Source organism: Agelaius tricolor, unplaced genomic scaffold (assembly GCF_023055355.1).
Source record: "Agelaius tricolor isolate 1412-34295 unplaced genomic scaffold, bAgeTri1.0.p SCAF_17, whole genome shotgun sequence".
Classification (NCBI taxonomy): domain Eukaryota; kingdom Metazoa; phylum Chordata; class Aves; order Passeriformes; family Icteridae; genus Agelaius; species Agelaius tricolor.
In genome coordinates, this window is record NW_027269277.1 from 16,123,687 (window position 1) to 16,150,767 (window position 27,081).

The 27,081-nt window shown below is 47.9% G+C and overlaps 1 protein-coding gene and 1 long non-coding RNA gene across 2 annotated transcripts in view; one reads left to right on the top strand and one right to left on the bottom strand.

Annotated features, from left to right (window-relative positions):
* LOC139597389 (uncharacterized) overlaps window positions 1-22,942 on the top strand; it is a 47,578-nt gene extending 24,636 nt beyond the window's left edge. The window contains exon 2 of the long non-coding RNA XR_011681586.1: window positions 22,700-22,942. This is a non-coding gene — a long non-coding RNA (uncharacterized lncRNA). The remainder of the gene's footprint in view (window positions 1-22,699) is intronic.
* Window positions 21,399-27,081, bottom strand: part of LOC139597388 (gamma-aminobutyric acid receptor subunit gamma-4) — a 41,137-nt gene continuing 35,454 nt past the window's right edge. The window contains exon 9 of the mRNA XM_071442693.1: window positions 21,399-26,648. Coding sequence (XP_071298794.1) covers window positions 26,355-26,648 — 294 coding nt within the window. The 3' untranslated portion in view covers window positions 21,399-26,354. The remainder of the gene's footprint in view (window positions 26,649-27,081) is intronic.

Consider the following 27,081-nt stretch of genomic DNA (forward strand, 5'->3'; position numbering starts at 1 on the left):
CGTCTGCTCAGCTGGCAATTAGAGCTGGGAATGGGAAGCTGCCACTTAGCCCTGCCTTTGTAGGGCTGTTGGCACTTCTGCTCTGGAGGCAGGATTATTGTGAGCTGCCTTTGCCGTGCTGGGACAGAGCCTTGCGGGCAGGGTGGCTGCCAGGGAATAAAGGCTCTGCTCTGTTTTCTCTCACAGTTTTTTCTGTCAAACTGGAAAGCGTAAGCTGCTCCCTGCTCCCGTTTCATCCTGGTCTAACTTTCCTTCCATCTTTCTGTGGAACTTGGCTTGCTGGTGCCATCTGTGAAGGTGCCAGTGCTGTGTGTTTATGTGCACAGGAAAAATGCTGAGCTGAGAGAGAGATTTGTCTCTGCCTGGGCCATGGACCTCCTGTAGGATCCTGCTTAGGTCAGCAGGGTGCATTTTGGGGTGTCTGTGCTACTGCAGAGCTTAATGAACCTTCCTACATCCTTGCTGTGGTGCATCCCTGCTTTTTCCACATCCCACAGCACTTGAATGATGAAATATCCTTGATCCTCAGCTGCTTTGGTGACTGCTGCTGCTTTGTGCAGACACACTGGCCCAACTGAGAGGGTGGCAAGCCCTCATCTCTGGCCCCCACAGAGCTCTGTGGGGTTTGGTGCTGCCCCAAGGCAGCGCAGGGATGTTTGCCCAGCTCCTCTGTTGGTGTTTGGGGTCTCAGATAATGACAAGGCAAGGAAAGGACTGGAACAGGGAGGCAAAGACAGGTCCCTGCAGGTCCCTTCAGCCCTGCTTGCATCCCCCAGGCACCGGAGGCTTGGCCAGGCCAGGCTGGTGAGGGCTGGGCAGCCAGCCCTGCCCTGCCCAGCAGGTCCCCTGCTCCTGGGGACAGCCAGCTGCTCTCCATGGCTTGAGCCCTGCTGCTGGGAAGGGCTTGGTGCTTTTCCAGCTTTTCAGAGATGGGGCAACTGAGAGGTGTTTTAAAAGATTTTATTCCATTATCAGTCTCAGTGATGGGTAAGACATAAGAGATGTAAAACTCAATGCCCTTCCATCAGAAGTGAACCTATTTCCTGGTTACAATACCTTAGAAATGTTTTGCAGCCTATTAGCTTTTGCCACACAGAGCTGATAATACTTCTAACACCAATCACCTGTATTTTTACCCCATGTGGTCCTGCTACAATGCATCTTTCACAGCTCTAAGTCTCTAAAATATCTGGTCTTTTGGCAAGGCCATATTTTGAAACTCATTGAAACTTGTTTCTGGTTCAACCTCCCTCTCACCAATGCCATCTCTATTCCATGGCCTTCCTAAGCCAGCACACCTTATCTCAGTGTTTGCATACACATGTACAAAACAATGTAAACTTTCTATCAGATTTGAAAAATCCCTTCCAAATCCATTTCTCACAGGCTGGGGCAGTGCCCACTGTGGCTGTGCTGGCCACAGGAGTGCTTGGCACTGTGCTGGTGTTCACAGGGGTCCCAGGAGGAGGGAAGAGATGAGGATCTGACTCCATGGTTCAGAAGGCTGATTTATTATTTTATTATATATATTATGTTAAAAGAAAATTATATATTAAAACTATATTAAGAGAATAGAAGAAAGGATTTCATCAGAAGGCTAGCAAGGAAAGGAAAGGAATGATAATAAAATCTTGTGACTGACCAGACAGTCCAAGCCAGCTGGGCTGTGATTGGCCATTAATTAGAAACAACCACATGAGACCAATCCCAGATGCACCTGTTGCATTCCACAGCAGCAGATAACCATTGGTTACATTTTGTTCCTCAGGTCTCTCCGCTTCTCGGGAGAAAAATCCTAAGGACAGGATTTTAAAATGTGTCTGTGACATGGCACCAGGGGTGAGGTGGGTGCCACCAGGTGCTCTCTCCTGCGGGCTCAGCAGGAACCTCACGCTTTGGAATTAATTTCGGGATTTATTTTTTTCCCCCTCCTTGCTGATTTATCTCTCGAGTTTTCTAGGCCAGCTGTCCTCCTTTATTATCCTCACGCTACCTATTTATCTCGCCTGTCCCCTCTGCTCCCCGCTTCCCTCCCCTTGCTTTGCCTGGCCCTGGCTCAGCTCCTGCCCGCCAGCAAAAACAAACCAGGCTGGCAGAGCAGCGTGACAGCTCCCGTGGAGCCACATCACCCCGAGAGCCGAGTCAGCAGAGTCCCCTCTGCTGTCCCCGGTGCGGCACAAAGGTGCCCCAGCCCCCTGGGCAGCGCTGGCTGCGCTGCTCCGGAGCGGGAGGGAGGCGGTGACACCCCCGAGCTGTGTGCTGGGCTCAGGACAGCCCTGTCCCCACCCCTGCTGCCACCCAGCCTCCTCTGACACCCCCGCGCAGAGCCAGGGCAGGGCTGGCCCCAGCAGCCGCTGCAGAGCATCCTCTCGGAATGCCCCGGCTGTGGGCACCGCGCCTCTGCACCGGGCTGGGGCGGCGACAGAGCAACCTGCTTGCTCCAAGTGGTAATAATGATAACATAAATTGTATTATAAATGTATCATATTATAAATTATATTATAAATAAAGATATACATTTTATATATAAGATATATTTTATATATATAATATAAATATTATATATTATATAGATAATGTATAAAATTATATTATAAATAAATTATAATATTAATATGAAATCAGTAGTACTAACATTTTGCAGTTCTGTCTTCTGTTCTGGGCATTGTCTGTTCAGAGAGGTGGGTGGGATGGAGGAGATGGAAGTCCTGGCCAAGAGTGGCTGTGGATACAGGGCAGGGCCCAGGGGCTGATATAGGGACAACCAACAGCAATGACAAAAAAAACCCCAAACAAACAAAAAAACCCTCCTCAAAAAAACCCACCCCAAAACAAAGGAAAAAAAACCCAAACCCAAAAGCCAAAGCAAACCAACCAAAAAAAACCACCCAAAAACCCCAACAACAAAAACCCAAATCCAGCCAAAAATAATAATTAAAAAAAAAAACAAACCAAAAACCAACCAAACAAAAACCCCAAACAAACAAACAAACAAAAAACCCCCAAACCACCAAAACCTCAGTCTCTCGTAGCTGCAGGTATTACAAACCCAGCCTGTGCAGCACCCTGCTTTAATTTAGCCCTTGCTTCCCCTTCTGCTGCCCTGCAGCCTCTGTGCCCAGCCATGAGCAAACCAGATGGAGCCTTCAGTCAGAGGAGGACAATGGGAGTAGGTGTAGGAAACCCTGCACCAAAATACTCTGTGTATAATTTTATTCCCTCTTATCCCACATGCCAGCTCTATCCCACAGCAGAGCTCTCATCTGAAATCAGGCACGCTGAGCAGAAATAGCCTGATGCTTCAGAGATGTGCCTTCAGAGCCTGCAGAGAAGCTAACCCTTCATTGCCCACAGCTGCAGGACACAGATGTGCCTCAGCCTGGCCTTTTCCAGACCATGGTGTGCCTGTTTCAGAGCTTCTGGGGAGCTCCAGGCTGGCGTGTGTGCCAAGGCAGCAGCACACACAGGTGGAGGGAAGGGCTGCTGTGGGTGAGATGGTGCAGCCCAGCTGAGCTACAAGCTCCAGGCCTCTGGGGCAGGGCTGTGCAAAGCCACAGCTCAGCCTCCAGACGTGCAGAACACCACCCAGCCCTCTGGCAAGGGGAGCAGGGAGGAAACTGAGATTGAACTGCATTTTCCCAGTCACACTGACTCCTTCTCCATTGTTCTGGCACTGTTAAGCCATGTCATGATCCTCCTGACAGGATTTTGGGGTGAAGGCAAGGAAAAGCAAGGAGTCAAATTTCTTTGAACTTCGGGAAGCAACAGGGAGGTGGCAGAGCCTTTTATGCCTTAGCAGGCAGAGATGTTCCAATGGAGAGCTGGAGAACTTTGTGAGCAACATGTGGAGTGTTCAGGGTGCCCACAAAGGGCTGTGGGCAGTGTCCCACCTGCCTGGAGGCTTAGAGAGGGACAGGAGGCTTAATCAGCATGAATCCCACTGGGGGGGAAAAAAAAATCAACAAAAGCTGCTTGGCAAAGGCCCTGCCTGATGGTTTGAAAGTGTGGATGCCTGCCTTGGATGGGCAGGGAGGGCATGGGAACTCCTGCAGCCTTTGGAGATATGAATTGTCCACCAGGAAAAGTCCAAGCCAAAAAGATCTGGAGGGGAAGGCAACCTTGTGCTGCTGAGCTTAAATCTGCTGGGCTGGTGGAAGTAAACAGGGTAACTGTGCTCCTGCCTCCCAAAATAGAAGCAAATTTGGGGCCTGGAGGGAGAGAGAAAGAGAGCTGGAGAGGCATTTCTGACAAGGAATACCCTTAAGCTGAAGGAAGGTAGATTTAAATCAAATATTGGGAAGAAATTCTTCCCTGTGAGGGTGAGGAAACCCTGGCACAGGTTACCCAAAAAAGCTGTGGCTGCCCCTGGACCCCTGGAAGTGTCCAAGGCCAGGTTGGATGGGGCTTGGAGCAACCTGGGATAGCGGAAATGTCCCTGCCTGTGGCAGGGAAGTTTGATCAAATGGCCTTTAAGGTTCCTTCCAAGCCAAACCATTCTGTGATTCTCTAAATCCATAGGTTAGACTGTGCAATTGCAGTGAACCATTCCAGTGGGCAAATTATTCCCTGTTCTTGTGGGACCTGATCTTATCTGGGATGCTCCACAGGAGAGACAAAAGCTCAGGAGAAAAGAGTCAATGGAAAGTGGCTCATGCAGTGCAGAAAGCAGGACCTGCATCTTTTTGTTGATGGAGGAAGGTGCCTCCATCCCTATCCTCAAACTCTAATTCCATCTCCAGAAAACAGGCTGAGTGCACCAATGAAGACATCATTTTTCAGGACCCTTGCACATGATGGCCTGGTAAAATTGCTATTTTTAAGACAGCCAAATTTTGGAGAGAGAGATAGCAAATTTTATATTAGCAGGGGACTGCAGAGGCTGTGAGTGCCTGCACTGTTTGATGCTATTGTGCTGGGCTTGGGGCTGAAAGGGGCTGGTAACCTCCAGAAGGATTAGAGGCAGCATGGAAAGGAAAACCCTGAATTTGGATTAAAGATGTTTAAAAGTCTCTTGTATCAGCAAGCTCTTTTCTCAGGGAGAGATTAGGAGTGCAGCTTCTCTCGACAGCTCTGTTAATCTGGTCTCCATGGAAACAGGATGATGTTAGTGGTGACACACTCCCCTAAATGGCTTCCCAGCACCACTGTTAAGGGGGAGACTGGCTTTGGTTTGTCACCCAGATCTGGGTAGTTTGTCCCCTGTCCCTCCCTGCTGCTGGGGGGTTTTTGCTGCTGGTTTTGTGCTGGTGTGACCTGCAGCAGTGCCCCCTCTCTGCAGGGATTTTACTGGAGAATTCCCAGGCTCAAGCCCCCACACCGAGCCCAACCAGCCCAGAAAAAGCCCCAGACTTTCACACAATCCCATTTTTGCTGTGCTCCTGAACAGGGCAGGCTGTGGCTGTTTTACAAATGTCTCCCACCCCCTTACACTGCAGGGTGACCAAGTGACCTCCTTGTGGGGAGGGGACATCTCTGGGCTCTGCTGCAGTGACCATCCTGAACCCATACACGGACAAGGCACTGAGCAAGGAGTTGGGAATGTTCCCATGTTTTAAAGCAAGCCCAGCCTTGCAATGCCCAGCCAGCAGTGACCACTGAGGCAGAGCTGTGCTCTGTGCCTGACTGTGCAGGGGACAGAAGAAAAGCCTGTCCCAGGGATTTGGCTCCAAATTGGACGTGCTAATGTGGCCATCCAGGCTGGGGGTGAAAGGGTGGGTGGCTTGTAAACGTTCCCTGCATCTTTCTAAATCCCTTTTCATCCTGAGTCACACGCAGAAGAGCGTGGGTGAGCGTGAGTAGGCAGAGGGAGAGGGGTGGTGGGGCTGCATGAATTTGGATATGCACATCAGCTATCAAACACAGTGCAAAATTGCTGTGAAAGCAATGAAAAAAGATAAATTTCGTGTCACAGTATTCAGATGATGAGCTACTGCTGCTACTGCTTTCTGTGTTAGTGGAGTTAAAGTGGGACTTGCTTGTTGAGATTAGCAAGGAGTCTTCTGCACCTCTTCTCTTCTCTTCTCTTCTCTTCTCTTCTCTTCTCTTCTCTTCTCTTCTCTTCTCTTCTCTTCTCTTCTCTTCTCTTCTCTTCTCTTCTCTTCTCTTCTCTTCTCTTCTCTTCTCTTCTCTCTCTTCTCTTCTCTTCTCTTCTCTTCTCTTCCTCTTCCTCTTCCTCTTCCTCTTCCCTCTTTCTCTCCCCACTGCTCCACAGTTGCATTTCCCAGTGAATCTCAGCCAGGTGTGTGGCACTGCTGCTGCTGCCTCAAGTCCTTTCAGATCAGTCATGGGTTTGGCTAAAGAAAGTTGAAACAAAGAAAACAAGACCTAGATGACCTTTATGTCTGTCTGACTCCAGCTCATGCTTCAAAAACATTTTATGGCATCAGCTAATTCCACCTAGAGCTGGAACTGTGTGCTTAAAAACATCAGGAAACAGAAGAATCGAGGGAGAGACTTTAGCAGTGGTCCTGTTGGCCTCACTGTGAGCTCAGCCCTAAATCAGACCTCAGGGATTTTCATCCCAGAAACTCCACAGCAATCCCAGCTTCCCTGGCAGAGCAGCTCAGTGGCTTTCCTGGGGCCACCTGGAATTGCACCAGAGCCAGTCCCTGGCTGTTCCCTGTAAATCCCATTGCTTTTCCAGCCTATGTGACAGTTTTCACAGAAAACAAGTCTAGTCCAAAGAGCCACTTCAGATTTAATCTATGAATGATGACTTGAATTAAAAACCAGCTCCAGCAGCCCAGCTAACACCAGGAACCTGTGAAAGCCCTGGCCTGGCAGTGAGAGACAGGGCTCTGCACACCTGCCCAGGGAGCCCTTTCCCAGCTAGAGAGCCCTGGGGAGGAGCCCTGCAGCCTCATGGATCATGTAAAGAGTCATTCCATTCCAGACAGCAGGCAGCAGCTCCCCTGTGGGCTATACCTCAGCAGTCATAATTCGTCCCAGTTTATAAATAAGATGCTTTTCCTGGACTGCCAGGTCCCAGTGACATCTACAAGGCAAGCTGTGATCTCTGTGGCCTGTGAATCATCTCTGATAATGGAGATCCTGCTGCCTGACTCCTACTTTGTCAGCTGTACAGAGTTTGTGGATGCACCCAGAGAGAGCTCCCTGGCACTATGGCAAAGGAAATGATTTATTCCCTCTGGAGCAGAGCCCTGGTGGAGATCACCTGGGAGGGATGCTCCTAAGGTCAGAACAAGGTGGTACTGTCCACCTTTGCTTCCTCTGAGAGGTTTTCCTACCTCTCTGACCCAGCCTGGGGAAGATTCAGCCTTTTCCTTCCTCTCACCTCACTTTCATGCCTTTTCCTAGCACCAAGGCCATATTAAGTCTGAATTTTCCCCTCCCTTGCCCTTGGAACTGTTCAATGCCTGGCCCGTGTGCAATAGCCTCCAGCAATAAGAGGAAAACTTTGGGTCTCAGCATCTATTGCTGCTTCTCCCTCTGGAACATCAGCACCTTGGCCTCCATCCCTGGAATCAGTTCAGAGCCCAGATAAATCTGCTCTGTGCACCACTGTGCTCTTTACTGTGGTCACAGGAGTGTTGCCCTTTGTCAAAGTGAAGATGGCATCAAAACCCAATGGGGAATTAGTAATTCCCACTAAAAACAGTGGGAATTAGTTGTGGACATGAGCTACACCCTGTAGAGAGCCTTTGCTGGGAGCAGCTCCCAGTGATGGTGCTGGAGGCACTGGCTGGTGGGTGAAGTGTCTGGGGTGCTCTGCCTGCCTCCACCCGTCTGGCACAGCTGCCAGGGTGCTGCTTCCTCACTCTGCATCTCCTTTGCACCAGGATAACAACACCTTGTGGGGGTGAGGGTGGATGTTCTTTGGCATTTGTCATCCACTCGCCTGCGAGCGCCCTGGGGAGCCCTATAAATAAGTGAGGGGCTGTGATTCAGCAGCCACTGGAGGAGAAGCAGCTGCCACCGTGGCCATTTCATGATCAAAAGCCTCGAGACTTTATTTGATTTGTGGTTTTGCATGACATTTGCAAGAGCCCCCTCCAAGGTGCCCTGCTGGGAGGGTGGGGAGGATGCTGTGGAAGAGCCCCGTGGTGACACTGCAGCCCTGGCAGTGATTGCAGGTCCAGCCAGCACCCTCCCTCCTCATTGATGTGCACCTGCTTTCGTGATTCTCTCCCCTTCTGTTTGCTCTGGTGGGTTTTCCTGATGCCTGTTATTGCTGGGCAGAGAGAGGCAGTAAAAGAAATTGTTCAGGCAGGGCTTGTGGAGAAACAAGCAGGTGTCTGGCTGTGTCATCAAGGTAACAACACTTTTGCATCTCAGTGATGGGACTAAAATGAGACTGAGTGATCAGAGCAAAAAGCACAACTGTGTTCACCTCGAGGCTCTGAGCAGCAAAACTGCAGCTTGGATTTAGGTTCAGGTTGCTGAGCTGAACTTTACTCATTTAATTCACCCAGTGCTTTGGGGCTTTATTGGTTTTGTGGGGCTGTGTGGGGCTGCCCCTGCAGGGACATGCTGAGGTGAAGCTCCTTTCCTGTGTGTGTATGAATTCTGGATGAAAGTACAGAACTGAAGCAGCTCTGTTTGCTGCAGCATTTCTGTGGTCTGCCCTCTGCTAAAATAGCCCTGATGGAGGCCGTGGCTCTGTGTCTGTTTGGAGGGAGGGTGTTTGTCTGTCCCCTGTGTCAGGGTGGGTTACCATGTGCTGAGCAGGGCTGTCCCTTTCCACACTGATGTTCCGTGGCAAGGGGAATCAGCTGGCCCACAGGGTGGTGAACAGTGGCCACAGGAGCACGGCTGCCCTAGGAGATCCCCCTGACTCCATGCCAGAGCTCCACTGCTGGCTCAGAGCCACCTGAATGTCAGTTCTGTGACGTGTCTGCAGCTCAGTGGGTGACAGCCCCCTGTGTGCCCTGAGTGTGAGTGTGGGAACAGCCACAGAGGCACCACAGGCTGCTTCTGAGGCACGGCCAGGGTGGAGGGAAGATCCCTGAGCCAGCTCACCCTGCAGCTCTCCCTGTTTCTAATGAAGCCTCCTTCCTGATGGCCACTCAGCCCCTTCTGCTTTCAAGCCAACAAATTAAAAAAAAAGTAAAAAAAAAAAGAAAAAGTAAAAAGCAAAGAGGAGGAGAAAAAGACAGAATGATATATTTTTGTTCACTCTCCCTCTCCTTCTTCATTCCTTTGAGCCATTTTTAACCCAAGCTAATTCAGCTGGAAATATTAATAACCCCAGAAGGACGCCACCTCCTTGTAATGAAGTGTAAAGGTCACTTCTGCTCAAATCACACAACTCTTTCATTTTGTTCTCTGCAAGGAACAGCTCTTCTCTTTAATTATTCAGTTTGCTTTTATATTGCAGCCGCTGCTCTCTCGTCTCTAATCTCTGACACTTCCCCATTATGCAAGTCCCCGTGAGGCTGGGCAGTGTCACCTGCTGGTCACCCCCAGGGCCTGGCTGCTGGGACCTGCCTGCTGGGGGGAGAGGGGCTGGATGTGGAGAAGAAGAAGAGCTGAATCTTGGGTTTTGGTGCTGTTTCTTTGCTGGTGTGAGCTGGCTGGTGTTTCCTCAGGGTGTGGGCATTGTGAAATGTGTTAATTTTAATTTCTGGTGCAGTTGAACCCTCGTGCACGAGGTGCCAGTTGATGGGATGGATAGGAGAGGGGCTGGAGGGGGTTTGGGGCATCCCTGTCCTCCTGATTTACCTGATGGTGGATGGAGGTAGGGGCTGTGGGATGGGATGGGGCCTCTGTGTGGTCACTCCTCATGAGGAAGGTAATTCCTTGTGAAGCCCTAAGGTGAAACAAAACCTCTCAGAGCAGTGCAATGCCCTCTGTTCTCAGATGTTCTTGGGCCGTGATGTGCACAGCCAGGGGGAAGAGAGGGAGAAATCACAGAGGGAGAAATCACAGAGGGAGAAATCACAGCATCCTGCTGCAAGTGTGAGCACTCCTGGGACAGCCCATGGGGGTCACCAGCACAGAAATGGGCAGTGGATTTGGGGGAATCCATCCTCTAGGGATGAATGTGGGGTCTCATGGAGGTTCTCCCTGGACAGAGAGAGGGCTGGGGAACAGGGCAGTAGGACCACACTGGTCAGCCTGGAGACGGGAAGGCTCAAGGGAGACTAAAGGGCCTCCAAAAGAGCTTGAGAGGGAATTTGGGCAAGGATTTTTAGTGATGGAACAAGGGGTAATGGCTTTAAACTGACAGAGGGCAGGTTTAGATTAGATTTGAGGAAGCAATTGTTCCCTGTGAGGGTGGGCAGGCCCCGGCAGAGGTTGTCCAGAGCAGCTGTGGCTGCCCCTGGATCCCTGGAAGTGCCCAGGGCCAGGCTGGGTGGGGCTTGGAGCAGCCTGGTCTGGTGAAAAACATCTCTGCCCATGGCAGTGGGGTTGGACAAGATTGTCTTTAAGGTCCCTCCCAACCCAAATAATTCTGTGATTCTACAGTTTCAGTGGCTGAGGTGATTATTGCACTAATTATTACTTATTTATGTAACATCATAAATAATTAATAACCATAATTAATTGTATGGACCCAAGAGAGCAGAAACAACTTTTGTGGTGGCTGTAACCCCTCCCTCCCTCGAGCACTGCTCACTCCAGACCCTCTCTGCAGTGTTTTATCTCCCTGAATGTTTAAATGACTGGGGCAATTTGGGGTTTCCTCTGTTTGCCCATGGGATCCTCCCTCTCTGCTCTATTTCTGACACCACAGCAGCTGGTAATGCCCACAAACAAACACAGCTCCTCAGTAGCTGCAAGGAGTTCAGGTTTATATAATCATGGGAAGATTTGAGAGCTGAAAAGCCTTTCTCTGTGCGCTGCATTAATCATTTAAAAGGAGCCTGACTGATGATTTTTGCATGTGTGTGTGGTTTCCTTTTTTCCCCTGTGGAGTCCAGCTGTTGCTGGCTATACATGGTGTGCTCAGCACCAACCAAACCATTGCCAAAGCCACCATGGCCTCTGAAAACTCCTGCTCATTATAAGTTGTGAATATTTTACTAATAAGTTATAAAATGCCCTTTAATTTCATTATAAGGTTTTTAAGGTTAAATTATTTAATTAAAAATGATACTCAAGTGATTTTTATTTTTAGCTTAATAATTACTCAAAGTTTGTAATGTAGACTTTTTTGTTTAATTACAAAAAATACTTAAAATTATGAAGAAGAAGGATTAGTTACTGCTTTAAAACTTTTATTTTAGTTTTATATACATTATTATATTTTAAAACTAAGATTTAGGTATTTATTATTTTTTTATTCATAAGTTGTGAGTTTTATAGTATTTTGCTAATAAGTAATAAAATGGTTTACTATTTTTTATCAGGTTTTTTAAAGTTAAATTATTTAAGAAATGATACTTAAATTATATTTATTTTTAATTTAATAATAAATTACTCAACATTTATAATCTGGACTTTTTTGTTTAATTACAGGAAATTACTTAAACTTATGAAAAAGAAGGTGAAGAGGAAGGGTTAGTTACTGCTGTAAAACTTTTATTTTAGTTTTAAATATATTATTATACTCTAAAACTTTAAACTTTGAGTTTTCTACTTTGTGATATTACACACTTTTAATTAACTACACACTTGTAATCTTAGTGTTATTAATTAATTTTGGAAGTTTTCTCTATGGTGTTAGGTTAAATGTGGTGTTTTCTTGGGAGTTGGGGTTTGTTAGTATAGAAAGTCTAAAACTCTCAACACCCAGAACTCCATTCTCAACATCCATTCTCAACACCCAGAACTCCAACATCACAGGACTGACAGGGTCATTTCCAAATTACAGCTGGCAAATGCAGCACAGAGACATGGGAGGTGTAATCAGGAGCACAGCACTGATCAGCTCTTCGGCCAAGCATGGAGAAATCCTTTTCCAAGCTGTGCTCATGCCAGGGGTTTTCCCTCTCACTGCCCCTCTTGGACATGGTGTGAAAACCCCGCCGAGGATCCCCTGATGGGGAGACCCCTAAATAGTTCTGTGCCAGGATTGAGAAACAAACAGACTTCCAGTTTTTTTGGTCTTCAGGTGGTTATTTTTCTCTTATCAACAGTTCAGCACAGGGTCTGCACACCAGACTTAGCACACAAAGAGAAAGGCACCAAAAGTCACAAGACAGACAGGTTCAAGGTCGTTTAAAACTATTTTGTTCAATTAACTCTTGGAACAAATTTTATTTCTACCTTTCCAACAATAACTAATTATTTGTCTGTTCACACAACATCTGCATTGGGGCTCTTTCTAACCAATCCCCCTGTGCCACCAACACTGCAGAAAATGGAACAGATGAAGAGCAAGAAGGAGATCAGACAATGCCCAAAACCCTCCATCTTGTCTCCCATCTACCTTCCTACTAAAACCCCAAAACTCAGAAGTTTTTCACCCTGTGGTAAACTACACCACTATCTATTTCACACACTCGTGGATTCCAGTTCATCCCAAAGCCTTGGAAGCTTTCTCCATGGGTGAAGGTTAAAAGCAGTGTTCTCCTGGGGGTCAGGACACCTCAGGACAGGCAGAGAAACATTCCCTGTGCCCTGGGTTCCAGCACTTTGGGAGCAATGGTGCTGGGGGTAGCTATTGCCAATTCCTTGACTTCTGGGTCTCAGGCTGGGCCCTCCCTGGGGGCTCCCCTGTCTGAGGAGACCCTCCTGGAGTGGTTTTGTGTCAGGAAAGAGAGATGCACTGGATTTTTTTGGTCTTCAGGTTCTTGTTTATTATTATCTTATCTAGAGTTTTGCACACTGTCCACACCAGGCTCAGCGCACTGAAAAGGCACCACAAAAATGGCCAACAATCTCTTGTTACGGGGTCTTTTAAGATTAAACTCCAATTAAGAACTGACACCTAGATTATTTTCCCTTTTAACCCAATAAGAGAGCCCCAAGTGGGGACTTTTCTGCCCAATTACAAAATGCCACCCAAACCCATGGAGAAGAAGGAAGAAGAAGCATGAAGAAACCCAGGGTGACACCCTGTGCCCTCCATCTTGCTTCCATCCACAACTCACTAAAAATCCCCAAACCTCAATTTCTCACCAAGTGACACACCTACACTGCTCTCTATAATCTATTTCACACTTTTATGGATTCCAGTCTATCTTGAAGTCTGGGAAACTTTCTCCATGAGTGAGGGTCAGAGTCAGTGCTGCCCTGGGGGTCAGGGCACCCCAGAGCAGACACAGAAATATTCCCTGTGCCCTGGGTTTGCACACAATGGTATCATGGTGAAATCAAGATACCAATTTCAGCTTTGAAGCTGTTTGCTCTGATGTTTGCCTGAACACTGGGCAGCCATCCCTCCCACAAGTGGCTCCAGAAGGAAACTGCTGTCCACAGTTTCTGTGCCAGCATCATCCCTCCCTCCCTCCCTTCTGTCCCTTCTCCCTCCCCTGCACTCCAGTGGATCATTAGCAGCAGTGGCACAGTTTGCTCTGTGTGCAGCCACAGTTGTAGCTTGGTTCCAGCTGACAGGCTTATATGACCTCATATCTATAAAACCTGATCTTAAAACATTCATTTGAAAAGCTCACACGGACATAAAACCCAGAGTTCAAAAGTTGCAAGTTTTCAGACACAGGGGAGGGAAAAAAAATAGCTGTGAGGTTTTAGGTTAAAAAGCAGAAACATTGGGCTGTGGTTTTGCAGACGTGATTTCCATGCTGCCACCATCAGTGGTGGGGACAGTTCAGCACCTCTGCTGCCACCATCCTGCTTCCAAGCCCCCAAGCATGGCTCAAAGTAATGACATTTAAGGATGTGAGAAAGTTCTGGAAGAGCTAAGGAAAGACAATCAGGGCTAGTGTGCTGACAATGAGGGAAGAGGCTGAAAGTGGCAGGGGGCTATGGACTGGGTGGTTGAAATTTGTGAAAAATGCCAATCACCTGTTTTTAAAATTTTAAAAGTTTAGTAGTAATAAAATGGTTATAAAAATAGTAATACAATTAGAGTAATAATAATTTGGACAAATTGAATCAGGACAATAGGAGACAATAAAAACAAAGAGTTATGGACAGTCTGGGTACCTCTTTCTGGGCAGCATGAGCCTAAAAAAGGACCCACGTTAACAAAGGATTAACCCTTAAAAGCAACAGCCTGTTGCATATTCATACACCTCATATATGATGCATAAATTCCATTCAAACACAGGATTCTGTCTGGGCAGTGTCAACTTTTTCCTCTGAATCCTGACAGTGCCTTCAAGGCAGGAAGAAGTTCATTTCTTCTGATAAGGCAGCAATAAATTATTTTTCTCTGAAGGATTTTGGTGTCCTGTGGCTGCTGTCTCGCTGTGAGTCCTTTCTTTAAAAAAAGTATCCTACACAGCATAGTTTCTATTTTAACATTTTTTATAACCTAAAACTATATTTAACACACTACTTAAGAGAATTACTACAGCATAACTATCTAACACAACACATATAATATTCATTTTAATATTTGCGAAAAGCCAATCATAAATACATGCATTGTTCACAAAATTCCACTTTCCAAAGGAATTAAGGCAAATCAAGTCTTCTGGCTGAAGATGTGGCTGTTTTAATGATTAGAAAGAGGAGCTAAGACCGGGAGGATTGCTCAGGCCTATAGGCAGCAGTGCTGTGGGTGGTTGCTGTCCCAGACCTGTTTATTTGAGAGCATCTCTGCAGATCCCAGCAGGAGCTCATCATTGACCAGGCGTGCTTGAGCCTTCTGCCCCCAGCCAAAGGCACTGCAATTAAGGAAAATAAATGCCAGAAGTTTCTCCTGGCCTTCCTGAGCCCGCCAGGTGCCTGGGGCAGGCTGTCCTGCCCTGGGGTGGGTGCTGTGTGCTGCTCAGGGCCAGCCCTCACCTGGCAGCAGGCACTGGGCTCTCTGCAGCCCGGGGAACAGATGGCTCCCCTGACAAATGCACCCTTTCCCGCACTTCCCTGCTCCTTTCCTCTGCAAATTGAGGCCTTAAAAAGGATTGATGGTGCTAACAACAACCTCATCTAGGAGCACTTCGGGAGGGATTAATGAGGAATCGCTGGGGAAAGGTTTAATGGTGCAAAGAGATCAGCAGTCTCAAGCCAGTTTATTAATCAGCTCAGGCCATTACCACTTAAAGGCTTAGCCTGGAGGAGGAGGTGGTGAGGGGTGGCAGTGATCCATCTCTGCAGGGAAACAGCCAGAGAATGTGAGGAGATCCCTGGAATCCAGTGCACAACCTGGTCTTCATTTGGTGTGGGCTGGGATTTAGCAAGGAAATGCAAAGAGGGAAGGGAGTGATGGCCTTGCTTCATTTATTTCTGATAACTGCACCCATCTCATGCTCCTGAGCAAGCCCAGGGGCTTCCAGCCAGCTCTGTCTCCAGCAGGGGCTACCACACACCCCTAGATCCTGTTCTGTGACCCGGGCAGTTGAGGACCACTGTGGTGAGAGGAAATTTATTTCTAACACCTTGTTCAGAGATCATTTTTTCTGCCCTGGAGCGTGAAAACTGAGGTTCTTATTATTTTTATCACAGCAAGTCAAAGTGCAGAAGCTATTCTTATTCATATAAATGTCTAATCCTACTCTGATTCCTTCTGAGCTGTTGCATTTGCCTTGATTACTTTTTCCAGTTTTAGCTAAGATAAAATTTGCACTAGAATAATCTGCCCATGCAATGAGCCATCCCTGAGATGGGGAGATGAGGGTCCTGCCAGGGACCCTCTCCCATTTCAGGCTGCAGGAAGAGCTTGGCTGTGTCCCAGCTGCCCTGGGTTGTATGGAGGAAAAGCAAAGTGCCTCTGTTTTATTTATTTCCTCTTCACTTGAGACCCCTTGGGGGTCATCTGAGTGCAGCGTGGCTATAATGTCATTTTCTGGGGCCCAGTGAGGGAGAGCAGTAGGATTTCTGGGGAAGGAGGCAATTTTCACCTGTCTCCATGCAGGGGGACTGTGTAGGGCCAGGCTGGGTCTGGGAAGTGTTACAGCAAGCTGCTGTGGGTGGCTGGGGGTCAGGAGGCTTTTTAATTGCTTGAAAGTGAGGTCCTTGTGCTTTATCCTCACAGAGGCTGTTTTAGGCCACCAACAAAGAGCCTGATCTTCTGAGGAGAGCTCTGGCTTTGCTCTAGAATCTGATCACAGTGAGAACTTGTTTCTGTTCCGATGCATTTTTAGGTGGCTGAAAATCTATATTATTTTTGGATTTTTTTTCTTTCTTTTTTTTTTTTAATTTTTTTTATTTTATTTTGCCCTCTGTGCTCGTTCCATCCAAAGTCATGAACTACCTGTGAGGTCAGGTGACTTACCTGAGTAAAAACCTCTTCTGCTTTTGGAGTAAAAGCTCTTCTAAAGTCACATCCTGCTTTTCTTCTTTCTTCCTGCAAACTCACGTATCAGCCCAATGGATTGCTGCTCCTGGAGAGCCTGGAGCTCTGGCTGGCCCAGAGTGGTAAAAGCCAGCATGGTCCATACACTCCAGAGCTCCAGCATGCCAGGTCTCTTCTCTTGGCTTGGTATTTTCAAGAGGCAGCAGAAAAACCAACGCCCCTGGAGAGGAGCTGGGACAATCAGCAGGTGAAAGAGGGCTGGGTGTCAAAAAGTGTTTCTGTGTGTGGATGTGGCTTAGGGACCAAACAGGGTGAGCAGCCTCCTGTGTGTTGGGATGGGCTTTGCACATCACTTAATGCAGATTTTCCAGTTTGCAAGGGCAGCAGCCTCAGTGTAGGGAGTCCCAGAGCAGAAAGGAGGTGGCAGAACCAGGGATGAGCTGAGCACATGGTGTTCCCTTCCCAGACCTCACTTCTCTCCATCCCCCTTTTCACAGGTGAGATGGTGTATGTGGACCCAGTTTTCTGCACTTTTGGATTCCAAGAGTTCCAAACTAGCTATTTCTATTGCTTTAGCTAATGAAAGATGGGGATGGTTTCAACCTGCCAAGTTTTCCCCTAATAGATACATATACACTGGTAGTGAATTTGAATTCAGGTCCTAAACACTGTAGGAATGTTGGCCACCTATAGATCCACAAGGAATAGTGACCCTATCACCCCTAAACCCAGCAACATTTATTAATGGCTTATCTAAAGTCTCTGGAGCAAACATTTCAGTCCCTTCAGCCAGGGACAAGTGGGTTACTTTGTGAATATCAATGCAGATCAAATAAAAAGTATCTCAAGGACAAATGTATTTGTTCTGAAAATTTGGCCAAAGAAATCAGAAATGGTTTTTTAAAATACAGCAGCCTAGAGCAAGTTTTTATCTTCCTTTTTGAGCAGTGAAAGTTGATGATCAAGCTATAATTTGAAATATGTGGAAGGATACAGCAAAACCAATGCCACTGAAATTGCCTTGCAGTTTGAACACACAGATCTGAGGATTTGACAAAAGCATTTTCTTTGTTCTACAGACATGAGACCATTTTCCTTCCTTTTATGTGTAGCACCCCTGGATTGTTCTGCACTGATCACAACTGCTCTGGTGTTCTCTTTGATGAATCCATTTGTTTGGGTTTGTTTCTTTTGTTGGTTTGGTGTTCCTTTTTTGGGGATGGTGGGTGGGTAAGAACTTATTTGGCATGGTGGGAAAGGGACCAAAGGGAAAGGGAAAAGTTAATTTATGTCATGGATTTGGCATAACTGGGCCATCAGTCTCAGCAGAGCATGTACAGGATGTCTGAAATAGAGACACAGAGATCCAATTGCTGCTTTCTTCCTTTTCTTATGTGAAATGAAAGCCAGAAGAGAGCAGGAATGGTACCTTCTGGTTCCAGGCTTCATGGAGCAATCCTGGGGCTATCAGCAATGCTGAAAAGGGAGAGGGGAAGGAGGGAAGATGATGACTCACAAGAAGTTTCCCTGTCTGCTGTGATTTTGCTTCGTCGTTTTGTGTTCTCTGGATGACTTAGGGAGAGACGCCGTTCCCTCATCTCTAATTTGCTGCCAGATGAATATATTGAGAGGCAGGATATTGAGAAGTCATGGGAAACTAATGAGAAATGCCTGAATGAACTCAGCATGTTCTAACACTCGGCTGTTAGGCTTTAATATCCCAGTGGTGCTGGGCAGAGGGGGCACAGGGGCTGTGCAGCTCCTTTTGCTCTTTGGTTCAGGGCCAAAATGGGACAAGGAATAATGGTTTTAAACTAAAAGATGGTGAGTTCAGACTAGACACAAGGACAATTATTTTTTTTTTTAATAATGAGAGTGGTAAAAACCTGGCATGGGCTGCTCAGGTAGAAGCCCCATCTCTGAGAACATCCAAGGTCAGGTTCTGAGGCTCTGAGCAACCTGATCTAGATGAACATTTCCCTGCTCATTGCAGGGAGGTTGGATTAGATTGAATTGAAAGATTCCTCCTAACCCAAACTATTCTTCAGTTCTGTGTTTCTACCTTTTTAGCCAATGTGTGATCTTACTCAGACATTCAGTCACCTAGAATTGTTATTGTACCTGTTATTTTTGAGGTGTGACAGTTCTGGCTGACTAAAAATCTTTACTACAGCTTTTCCTTCTCACACATTGTCTTGACTTCCTTCCCTGAGCTCCTGATCTCTGTGGGATGCTGGGGGGGGGGCTGGCTGTGACAGAAGGTGAAGGATGTTCCTCATGGAATGTCCTCATGGCAAGGACCACAGCAGACACTGAGCATTTTCAAGGTGCTGACAGTAAACTCTTGGGCAGGGATTCCCTGTCTTTCTGGCCTGGTGGGGTTCTGCTGCTATATATAATTTTTTTGAGGTTACTGTGGCTAGAATGGGAGGAGACTATAGGACCCTTTCTGCCTTAAAATGTGTTTCAGAGGTGCCTGAACCTGGCCCAGCAGTCAATATGGCAAAGGACTTTTTCCTTTGTGATGGGCACAGCTGAGAGCATGGCTGCCAGCAGGCCTGCACTGCATGATCTTCAAAACCAGATTGTAGTGTGAAGGACTGAATTGCTGCCATGGGTATTTTTTGACCAGACCTAAAGTTATTTCTCCAGGAAAAGTGATCTATACCAGGAAACTTGTACTCCAGTCCCAGATGGGCAGCTCTGCCTGCAGCTCATCTCTGATTCAGGTAGTGTTTTACCCTGAGGAGGTGAAAACACCCAGAGAAGCAGAATAATGTGAGGGAGACATCTGTGTTTCACCACACATTTGGCAAGGGGAGGTGGCAGCAAAAGTTCCCGAGGAGGTTTGTCAGGGTCAGTAACACTCCAGAGATGCAAATCAGCCCAATGGCAGCCTGGCAGTGACTCAACCTTTCCCTGCAGCCTTATTTTTGCCCATGTGTGTGATACAGGCTGCTGCAAGGATGGGTTTCATTTTTACAGACTTATCACCTTCCTTGGGCCTTTCATGCAGCAGAATGATGAAAGGCAGGAACCTTATGGCAGCTGAATAAAAGTCATATCCCAGGAGCTGTGAAAATGCCCCTGCCTTGTTTTTCCAAGGAGTCCAAGAAAGAGCATGGTGACACCTCCTGTCCACAGTGGCTGCTTTCTCTTGGGGCTCTTTAGACATCCATGGCACATGAATCATCCCAAAACCTCACCCAGGGGCACCCAGCATGTGCCCTGTGGGTTTCACACCCTCTGTGGGTTTCACACCCCGTGCACTTTGTGTTGATGAGATGGGTCTGTGCCTCCTGAGCCCAGGAAAGTGTGGTGTGAACACAGGAGAGGGGCTGCAGAGCCACTCAGCAGCCAGAGTGGGGCCCTTCCCTCAAAGATGGCTCTGCCATCTGATTTCAAAGTTGTCAGCCTGGTATGCTGTGCCTTGTGAAGGAGGCAGTCAAGAGCCTTGAGTTCTCTTAGATAAATGGCTCAGCTCAGAGCACTGTGGCTTGATGTTCCTGAAGCTGCTAATCCTAATTAACAGGCTTTTTCTGAGTCCCTTTTATACCACTCCAGCAGCCCAAGTGGGCTTTAAAGGGAATGGAAATTACCCCATGGAGTGCTCTCCCTGGAGATGTTGCTATGCCGACCTGCTCAGAGCAGCTATTGAGCCTTCCCAGCTCCCCTCCATCCTGCATTCTTCTGACTCTCACCGAGGCTCAGATGGTGCCAGAAGTGTGGCTGAGACAGAGAGGGCCCAGACTCTATTATTTACTTTTTCTGGAAGTTGTGGGTAGAAGGGGAAAAAACAAGTAGAGAGGGGTAAAATCGTGTCAAGCATCAATAACCACAAAAAACCAACCTGAAAGACCTGAGAGTCCTTCAGAGAGAAAATTGAGTCAATTTTCTCATGCACAATCCTTAAAAAAAAAAAAAAATAGAAGTTCTGCAGGCAATGGTGCATTTCCCCTGGGTTCTTGGGTTTCCTCACCCACTCTGATGGCAACACTGGGAGCAAGGTGTGTTCTACCCCAGCCCTTCACAGCAGGTGCCTCCTGCCCTTCATGGGCTGCCAGAGGTTGTGTTGGGTGATGGGGCCATTTCTCCATGAGGGAAGCCAGTTCCCATCCCATCCCATCCCATCCCATCCCATCCCATCCCATCCCATCCCATCCCATTCCACCCCATCCCATCCAGCAGGAATTTTTGTGTCTCCTCCCTTACCCTGAGGCACACAGCTTGGAACATTTTTGGCCACTGTCGTTCTCCTTAAATTCAATCTTCCCAAGGCCTACAACTCTCAGGCATTAAGAGGAAGACAAATTATAATGAATGTATATCAGGAATATAAAAAGTAACAACTTAATATAACTTTCTCTTCTCCCCTTCCCTCCCCCTTCGTGACCTCATGTTTTTAACATTTTGGGAACTGCTGAATCCTGGAGGGATGCACAGTGTGCCAGGGAGAGGTGGAGGTGCTCCATTTGTGGGCCGGGGGTCTCTGCCCCAGGGCACTCAGAAAGCAGCACCTTTCCTCCCTGTGCCTCAGTGCTAAATAACAACGCCTCCCCTGGCACTCAAAAGTGGGGAAGAAAGGGGGATAAAATGATGAAAAGGTTAAAGTGACACAGATGTGGCTGTGTGGCCCAGGGACAAGAGGGTGGCTGTTGGGTGAGGCCTCCTTCGGAGCTGGGGTTGTCCTTTGGGTTGTGGTTGCTCCAAAAGTCACCAGCATGCATGGAAATAGAGAAAGGCTGAAATAAAGTCCACCAAATATTACTGCCAAACCCCCTCCACCCCAAGACACTGGGGGAAGCATCAGTTATTTTATTTACAATGGCAACACAGTGAGGGGGACAAGCAAGGCCTTCTCCTGCTTTACAAAGAATGACTTTGAATGGCTGAGACTGCTCCTGAGCAGTGCTGACTTGAGGCAACTTCTGCCTTTCCTAAAGCAAAACAACAAACCCAAAAATATCCACCACCCATCAAAAACATCAGTGACATTTTCCCCTGCTTTCCAACAAGATAGTTTTCTCTGGACATAAATTCATTAACCAGCTCTAGTAACCCCATCAGGAGGGGGCCAGGGGACAATTTTTACCCCTCTTACAAGGTGTAGATAGACAGTGGTAAGGATGGGCACGGTATAATGTTGTTTATTATGTATAATAAGAAGCATCCAGAAATCTCAGTTAAGGACCAAGCCCCAGAGTGCCAGCCCCTGTACGAACACACAGTAACAGAATCCCTGTCCTGAAGAGCATACAGGCTAAAAATGGTTCCTTATGTGGCACAGTTTGGAGGGGAAGAATAGGAATTGGAGGCAGAGAAATGAAAAATCAACCTTCTTCCTGATTTCCTTTTATATTCCAAAGAAAGGCCACAAGACATGAATGCTGAGACCATAATTTCCAGTCCCCATCATTAGGTATGAGGCTAGCAGAGTGATAGAATCACAGAATCACTTAGGTTGGAAAAGACCTTTTATGATCATTGTGTCCAAATGTAAATCTAACACTGCCAAGAGCTCCATTAAACCATCTCCCCAGGTGCCACATCTCCACATCTTTTAAACACTTCCAGGGACTACACCACTTCCCTGGGCAGCCTGTTCCACAGCCTGACCACCCTTCCAATGAAGAATTTTTCCCCAATATCCAACCTAAACCTGCCCTGGCACAACTAGAGTATGTTTTCTCTTATCCTGTTTCTTGTTATCTGTGAGAAGTGACTGACCCACCCCTCATCACACCCTCCTGTCAGGGAGCTGTGGAGAGCAAAAAGGTCTCTCCTGAGCCTCCTTTTCTCCAGGCTGAGCCCCCCCAGCTCCCTCAGCTTCCGCTGTCCTGGATTGCCAAGCAAATTGTATTCTGTTTGCCATCTGCATGGCAGCTGGCTTCTGTTCAGTGGGCAGCTTTCCTTATCTCTTCCACACCCACTCCTCCTTCGGGGAGACACCTGCTGATAACAGCCATTGAATGTCACTGCATGGCTGATAAGAGCTACAGCATCCCATTGGCAGACGTGAGCCCAGGGGGAGGAGCCAAGCATTCCTACCTGGATATAATCTGGAGATTCTGGAACACCAGCACGGCTTCTGCACTGGATTCCCCAGAGGAACAGCAGCTGCCTCTCCTTCCCCTGGATCTTCAGAGACAGAATCCATCCTTCTCTACAGGATCCCTGCTCCAGCAGAGCCACCCCTGGCACTGCAGGAGGGCTGAGCCACAATTCCAATGGCTCTGCTGCCAGCACCCTGACCCACAGGGTGTCAGGCTGGGTTCTGACTCTGGCAGTGTTGTTTTAGTTTACTGCATTGTTTATTGTTTATTTTATCTTTTTTATTTTCTTCCCTAATAAAGACCTGTTATTCCTGCTCCCATATTTTTGCCTGAGAGCCCCTTAATTTAAAATTTAGAGCAATTCAGAGGGGTGGGGAAGGTTTACATTCTCCATTTCAGGGGAGGCTCCTGCCTTCCTTAGCAGACTCCTGTCTTTCCAAACCAAGACATCCACTCACAAGGCTTGTGCTCCAGACCTTTCCAAAACTGACCTGGGGAGCTGAGGAGTGGCCTCACCATGCCCAGCACACAGGGACAGGTCACTGCCCTGCTCCTGCTGCCCTGGGTGTGTTTGTCTTCACCATGGCAGGGGTGGGAATGGGACTGGCTGCTCCCTGGGAAGGGGAGGCAGGAGGTGAGGGAAGCCCAGTGCCCACTTGGCTGTGAGGCTGACAGTTCCTCCACCAAATACCTGGGAAGGGGAGAATGGTGAAACCTCCATGAGAAGAGGAGGCAGCACAGCCATGCAGGTGTTTGAAGCAAACTCAGAGCTTTGCAGCAGCCCTGGTGTCTCTGTGCTCCCTGCCCAGAGCAGCACAGCTCAGCCTTAGGGCTTTGGTCTGTGTCTAATGCCAGCCTAGGAGGGCACAGAGGGGCTCAACTCCAGGGCCAAGCTGAGCTGGGCGACTCACAGCTACTGGATGTCTCTGTGCCCTGGGTCCCCTCCTGAAAGCTGGAAAAAACTATTCTATAAGGAAACTGGAGCCTTGCAAAGTCATTCCAAAAGAATGGCAGATTTTTCTTTTTGGCTTTTCTTAGCTTTCCTTTTTTTTTTTTCCTTTTTTTTTGATACTATAGAAAATTAAAAACATGATTGAATTTGTGCATGCCTTTATTTATTGTGCTATGGATGATGGGCACAGACTTCCCTAAGCCAAAAAGCCCCCTCCCTCCTCCTTCCCCAGCCTTAGTAATCAGCTTCCTTGTGCTCCAGCCCACGCTAGACTATTTTCCTCTGTCAAATCCTCCATCATTGGTTCAATTACCTAGGTGTGTGTTGGCTTTATCTTTTTTTGGTGAAATCTTACAATCTTTCAAGTCTACTTTGTCCTCTTAGGTTTTTGTACACCCCATTTCTCTCCTGGCTGATTTTGTAAAAGGTCTAATTTCAACAAGTTGCTGCTCTCAGGACTGAGGTCTGTTCTCCAGTGCCCATGACAATCATTTGTGTCCACCAAGAGCTTCGAAGCTACAGCAAATTGCAGCTGTTCGGGCTCTGTTGCACAGGGCTGTTAATTTTTCCCTTCCACACTTTGCTCCCTGTGCTCAGTGCAGCCTCCAGTGCCTGCACACCGTTCAAGCCACCATCCTGTTGGGGAGGGATCTGGCACAGACCCTGGTTTGCCGCCGGGGCGTCCCCTCCCACACAGCCCCGACAGCTGCCTGCCCAAAGGCGAGGAGGACGTGCTTCACTCAGAGCCTGGCGTGTGAGCCACTTTCAATCCAGGATGCTCTTTCCTTTTGGCTCCCCAAAGAGATCACAGGACCCTGTTTAATCCAGCTCCCTGTCGGTGTAGGGCTGAGTCATAGGAGGTTTTTCTGTTGCTACATCTAATAACGCTTTGCTACTGGGAGCAGAACATCATCCAGCTTGGCTGGGAGTCGGCACTGTCACCCAGCAGCTTCCCTTGTCTGCAAGTTGTTTTGATTCTTTTCTTAGACTTCTCCCTCTCTGTGTCTTTCTCTCTAAAACATTAATTTCCTCTAATTAGAGCCTCCTTAACAATTCTTTTTTTCCCCCCTCTCCTCAGTTAATTTCCTCTAATTAGAACCTCCTTAATAATTCTTTTGCTAAATCAATTTCCTCAGTTAGAACCGCCCGCCACAATTTCTTTCCTCCCTTTCAAAAGCTGTCGGAGTAGCTAAGCAAATTATGCTTCTGAGTAACCTTTATCTCTTCCTTGGTATTTTAAAAGAACTGTAACAGGTTAGACAGGCACAATTTCCCCTTTCAGAGCTCTGCTGGTCTGACCCCATTAGGTTATACTTAGCTGAGTGTTGTACTATTGTATACTTAATAAGATGCTCTAGCTGTTCATCTGGAACCCAGGTAAGGCTGCATTTGTGAATGAATTAAACATGACACTTCATTATTCAGATCAGATTTAACAGCGTCAAAATCCGTCTTTAAACCAGACCAAATTGCTCTCCAAGAATATCTAAAACCTCCTGCCCCTGTTAGCTGTCCTGTGAGCCAGCCTTTCCTAACTTTTCCTCTGCAGCCATGCTGGCTTCCTTCTCCTGACAAGCCTTTTAAGTCCTAATTTTTTTTCTAAAACATGCTGTTTTTAAAAAAGATCTTTTTGTTTCTAATTTACACAGTAGGTAACTATTAACAGCCCACTGCTTCTCACAATCATGCTGTGGGCCACATCAGCAGCTGGTGTAAATGGGGAGGCAGCCAGTTGACACATTATGGACCTTGGGCCTCAGTTTCCTCTTCTTTATTATGCAGTTTCTCCCCCAGCTGAAACTGTGTAATGCATTTCTCCATCTCTTTAAGATGGGACCATCTCACTACGCTTGTCCTTCTTAAAATCCATCAGGGACAACTCACTCCATTTCCTGATCTTATGAGGAAACAGGCCAAGTGATGATGGCAACTGGGAGGAGCCATCCAGTTAGAGTGAAAACTCTTGTTTTATGCAATTATGAAAAAAAAAGAGAAGGGAACACATCTGAGCTGCAGGAATGCACTGGAAGCTGTGTGTTCCCTTTCCTATACCCCTTCCTCAGGTTGGCACTGACCACCCAGCACAGATCTGATGGCATCAGCGAGTGTCCCTGCCAGGACAGCACTGCCCCTCTGTGATTCACAGCCCATGTGGGACAGCCCAGAGAGAACTACCTCACTGCAGGCTCAGGAGGCTTCTTCTGGCCCTTCTCACAAGGACTTCCCCCCTCTTTTGGCTATGCCCAACTGCAGAGCCTGCTCTGAGTCCTGGTCACACAGCAGAAATGTCACCGTGGGCCCTGAGGAGCCTGCTCCAGTAAGGCAGGTGGGCCCTTCCAGCTTGGAAATGCTTTCCATCACCGTGGGGTGGGAATGAGCAGTGTCTCAGTGGGAGGGTGTCCTGGAGTGATCTGTGAGGAATGCTTCAGAGATGCTCTGCGGGGAGCTGGGGGAGGCTTGCAGCAACTCCATCCTCGTCAGTGCCACCATCAGATGTCTGGGCAGGCCCAAAACGTTTCAGCCAAGCCCAGCTACTGTGGGAGAGCTGCACTGCTGTCCTTGTCCACACTATTTCCTCCTGACCGTTCCAAGCTTCAGGCACCCCACAAAATCTGTTCTGGTGGAAGTGGTGCAGAAGTCGTAAGATGTATTTTATTTCCTTTGCAGTCTTAATAACTATGCAGAAAACTCCATTTGCCATCACTTGCCTTGAAATTTCGGAGTAGGATTGGATGGAAAAATGAAATACATTAAGGTTTTTTTGTATTTGACAAAATCCCTAATGCTTGAGATGGGAATAGGATGTTTTTGGGTAATCTTACAAGGAGTACAATGCTGGTGGTGTTGGAGAGAGGGCTGTCTGGGGAAGGGTAGATTCTCTAAAAAGATATGTTAGAAGGCTAAAAAAAAAAAAAGCTGTTTGGTTCTTCTCAGAAGAGATGAGAGAGCAGGAAGAGGGAATCACCAGGTCGGGTTGCTCAGACTGACAGCTGACTACAACAGGAGAGATGCTGTTCTCTATGCCCCTCGAGAAGCCCCTCTTGCTGGTGCCCTGCCCGTTCCAGCTGAGGACGAAGGAGGGCTAGAGATAGAGATAGGCAATCCAGTAGACGATGTTGAAGAGCAGGAAGGCGGTGGGGAAGAAGACGCGGGAGTAGGAGTCCAGGCGGGATATGTGGATGCGGACCCGTCCCTCCCGCCACATCCCCGTCTGACAGTCCTCGATGCAGCAGAAGAACCTCTCACACTCCTTCCCCTCCAGGCACGGGGAGCCGGGCTCGTCATCCTCATCCTCCTCTATCTCCGGGGGCCAGTGCATGATGTGGTTGATGTTGATGGCGGTGAAGGTCGGCATCACCTGTGCGCCCGCAGGTGGCTGTGAGGGGGACAGGCAGGCAGGTTAAAGGGGAGGAAAAGGCAGAAAAATGGGCTCTGGACACCAACCCCCGCCCAGCTGGCAACAGATCAGATCATCATGGGTGCAGTTCAGTGGAGGGGGATGACTGATCATGCCCAGTCTCTGCACCTGGCTGTGAATCACCACGTTTGGGGAGCTGCAGCTCCCTGCGTGACTGTGAGCGTTCTCCCGGCACCCCAGGGCACAGCCCGACTCAGCAAAGGCCTGATTGCGCTGATTGCCCATCTGTGCAGTAACAGTCAGTGCAGGAACACGACCTGTTCGATCTGTTCTGGCCTCTTCCCTCATTTCCCTGAGCTCAGCTGCCTCTGAAGACACAGCACACAGCCCAGATGTGTCTGCTGGTTGCTGCCTGTTACTGGAGAAAAGCTGGGGAAAGGCTGTGTGTGTG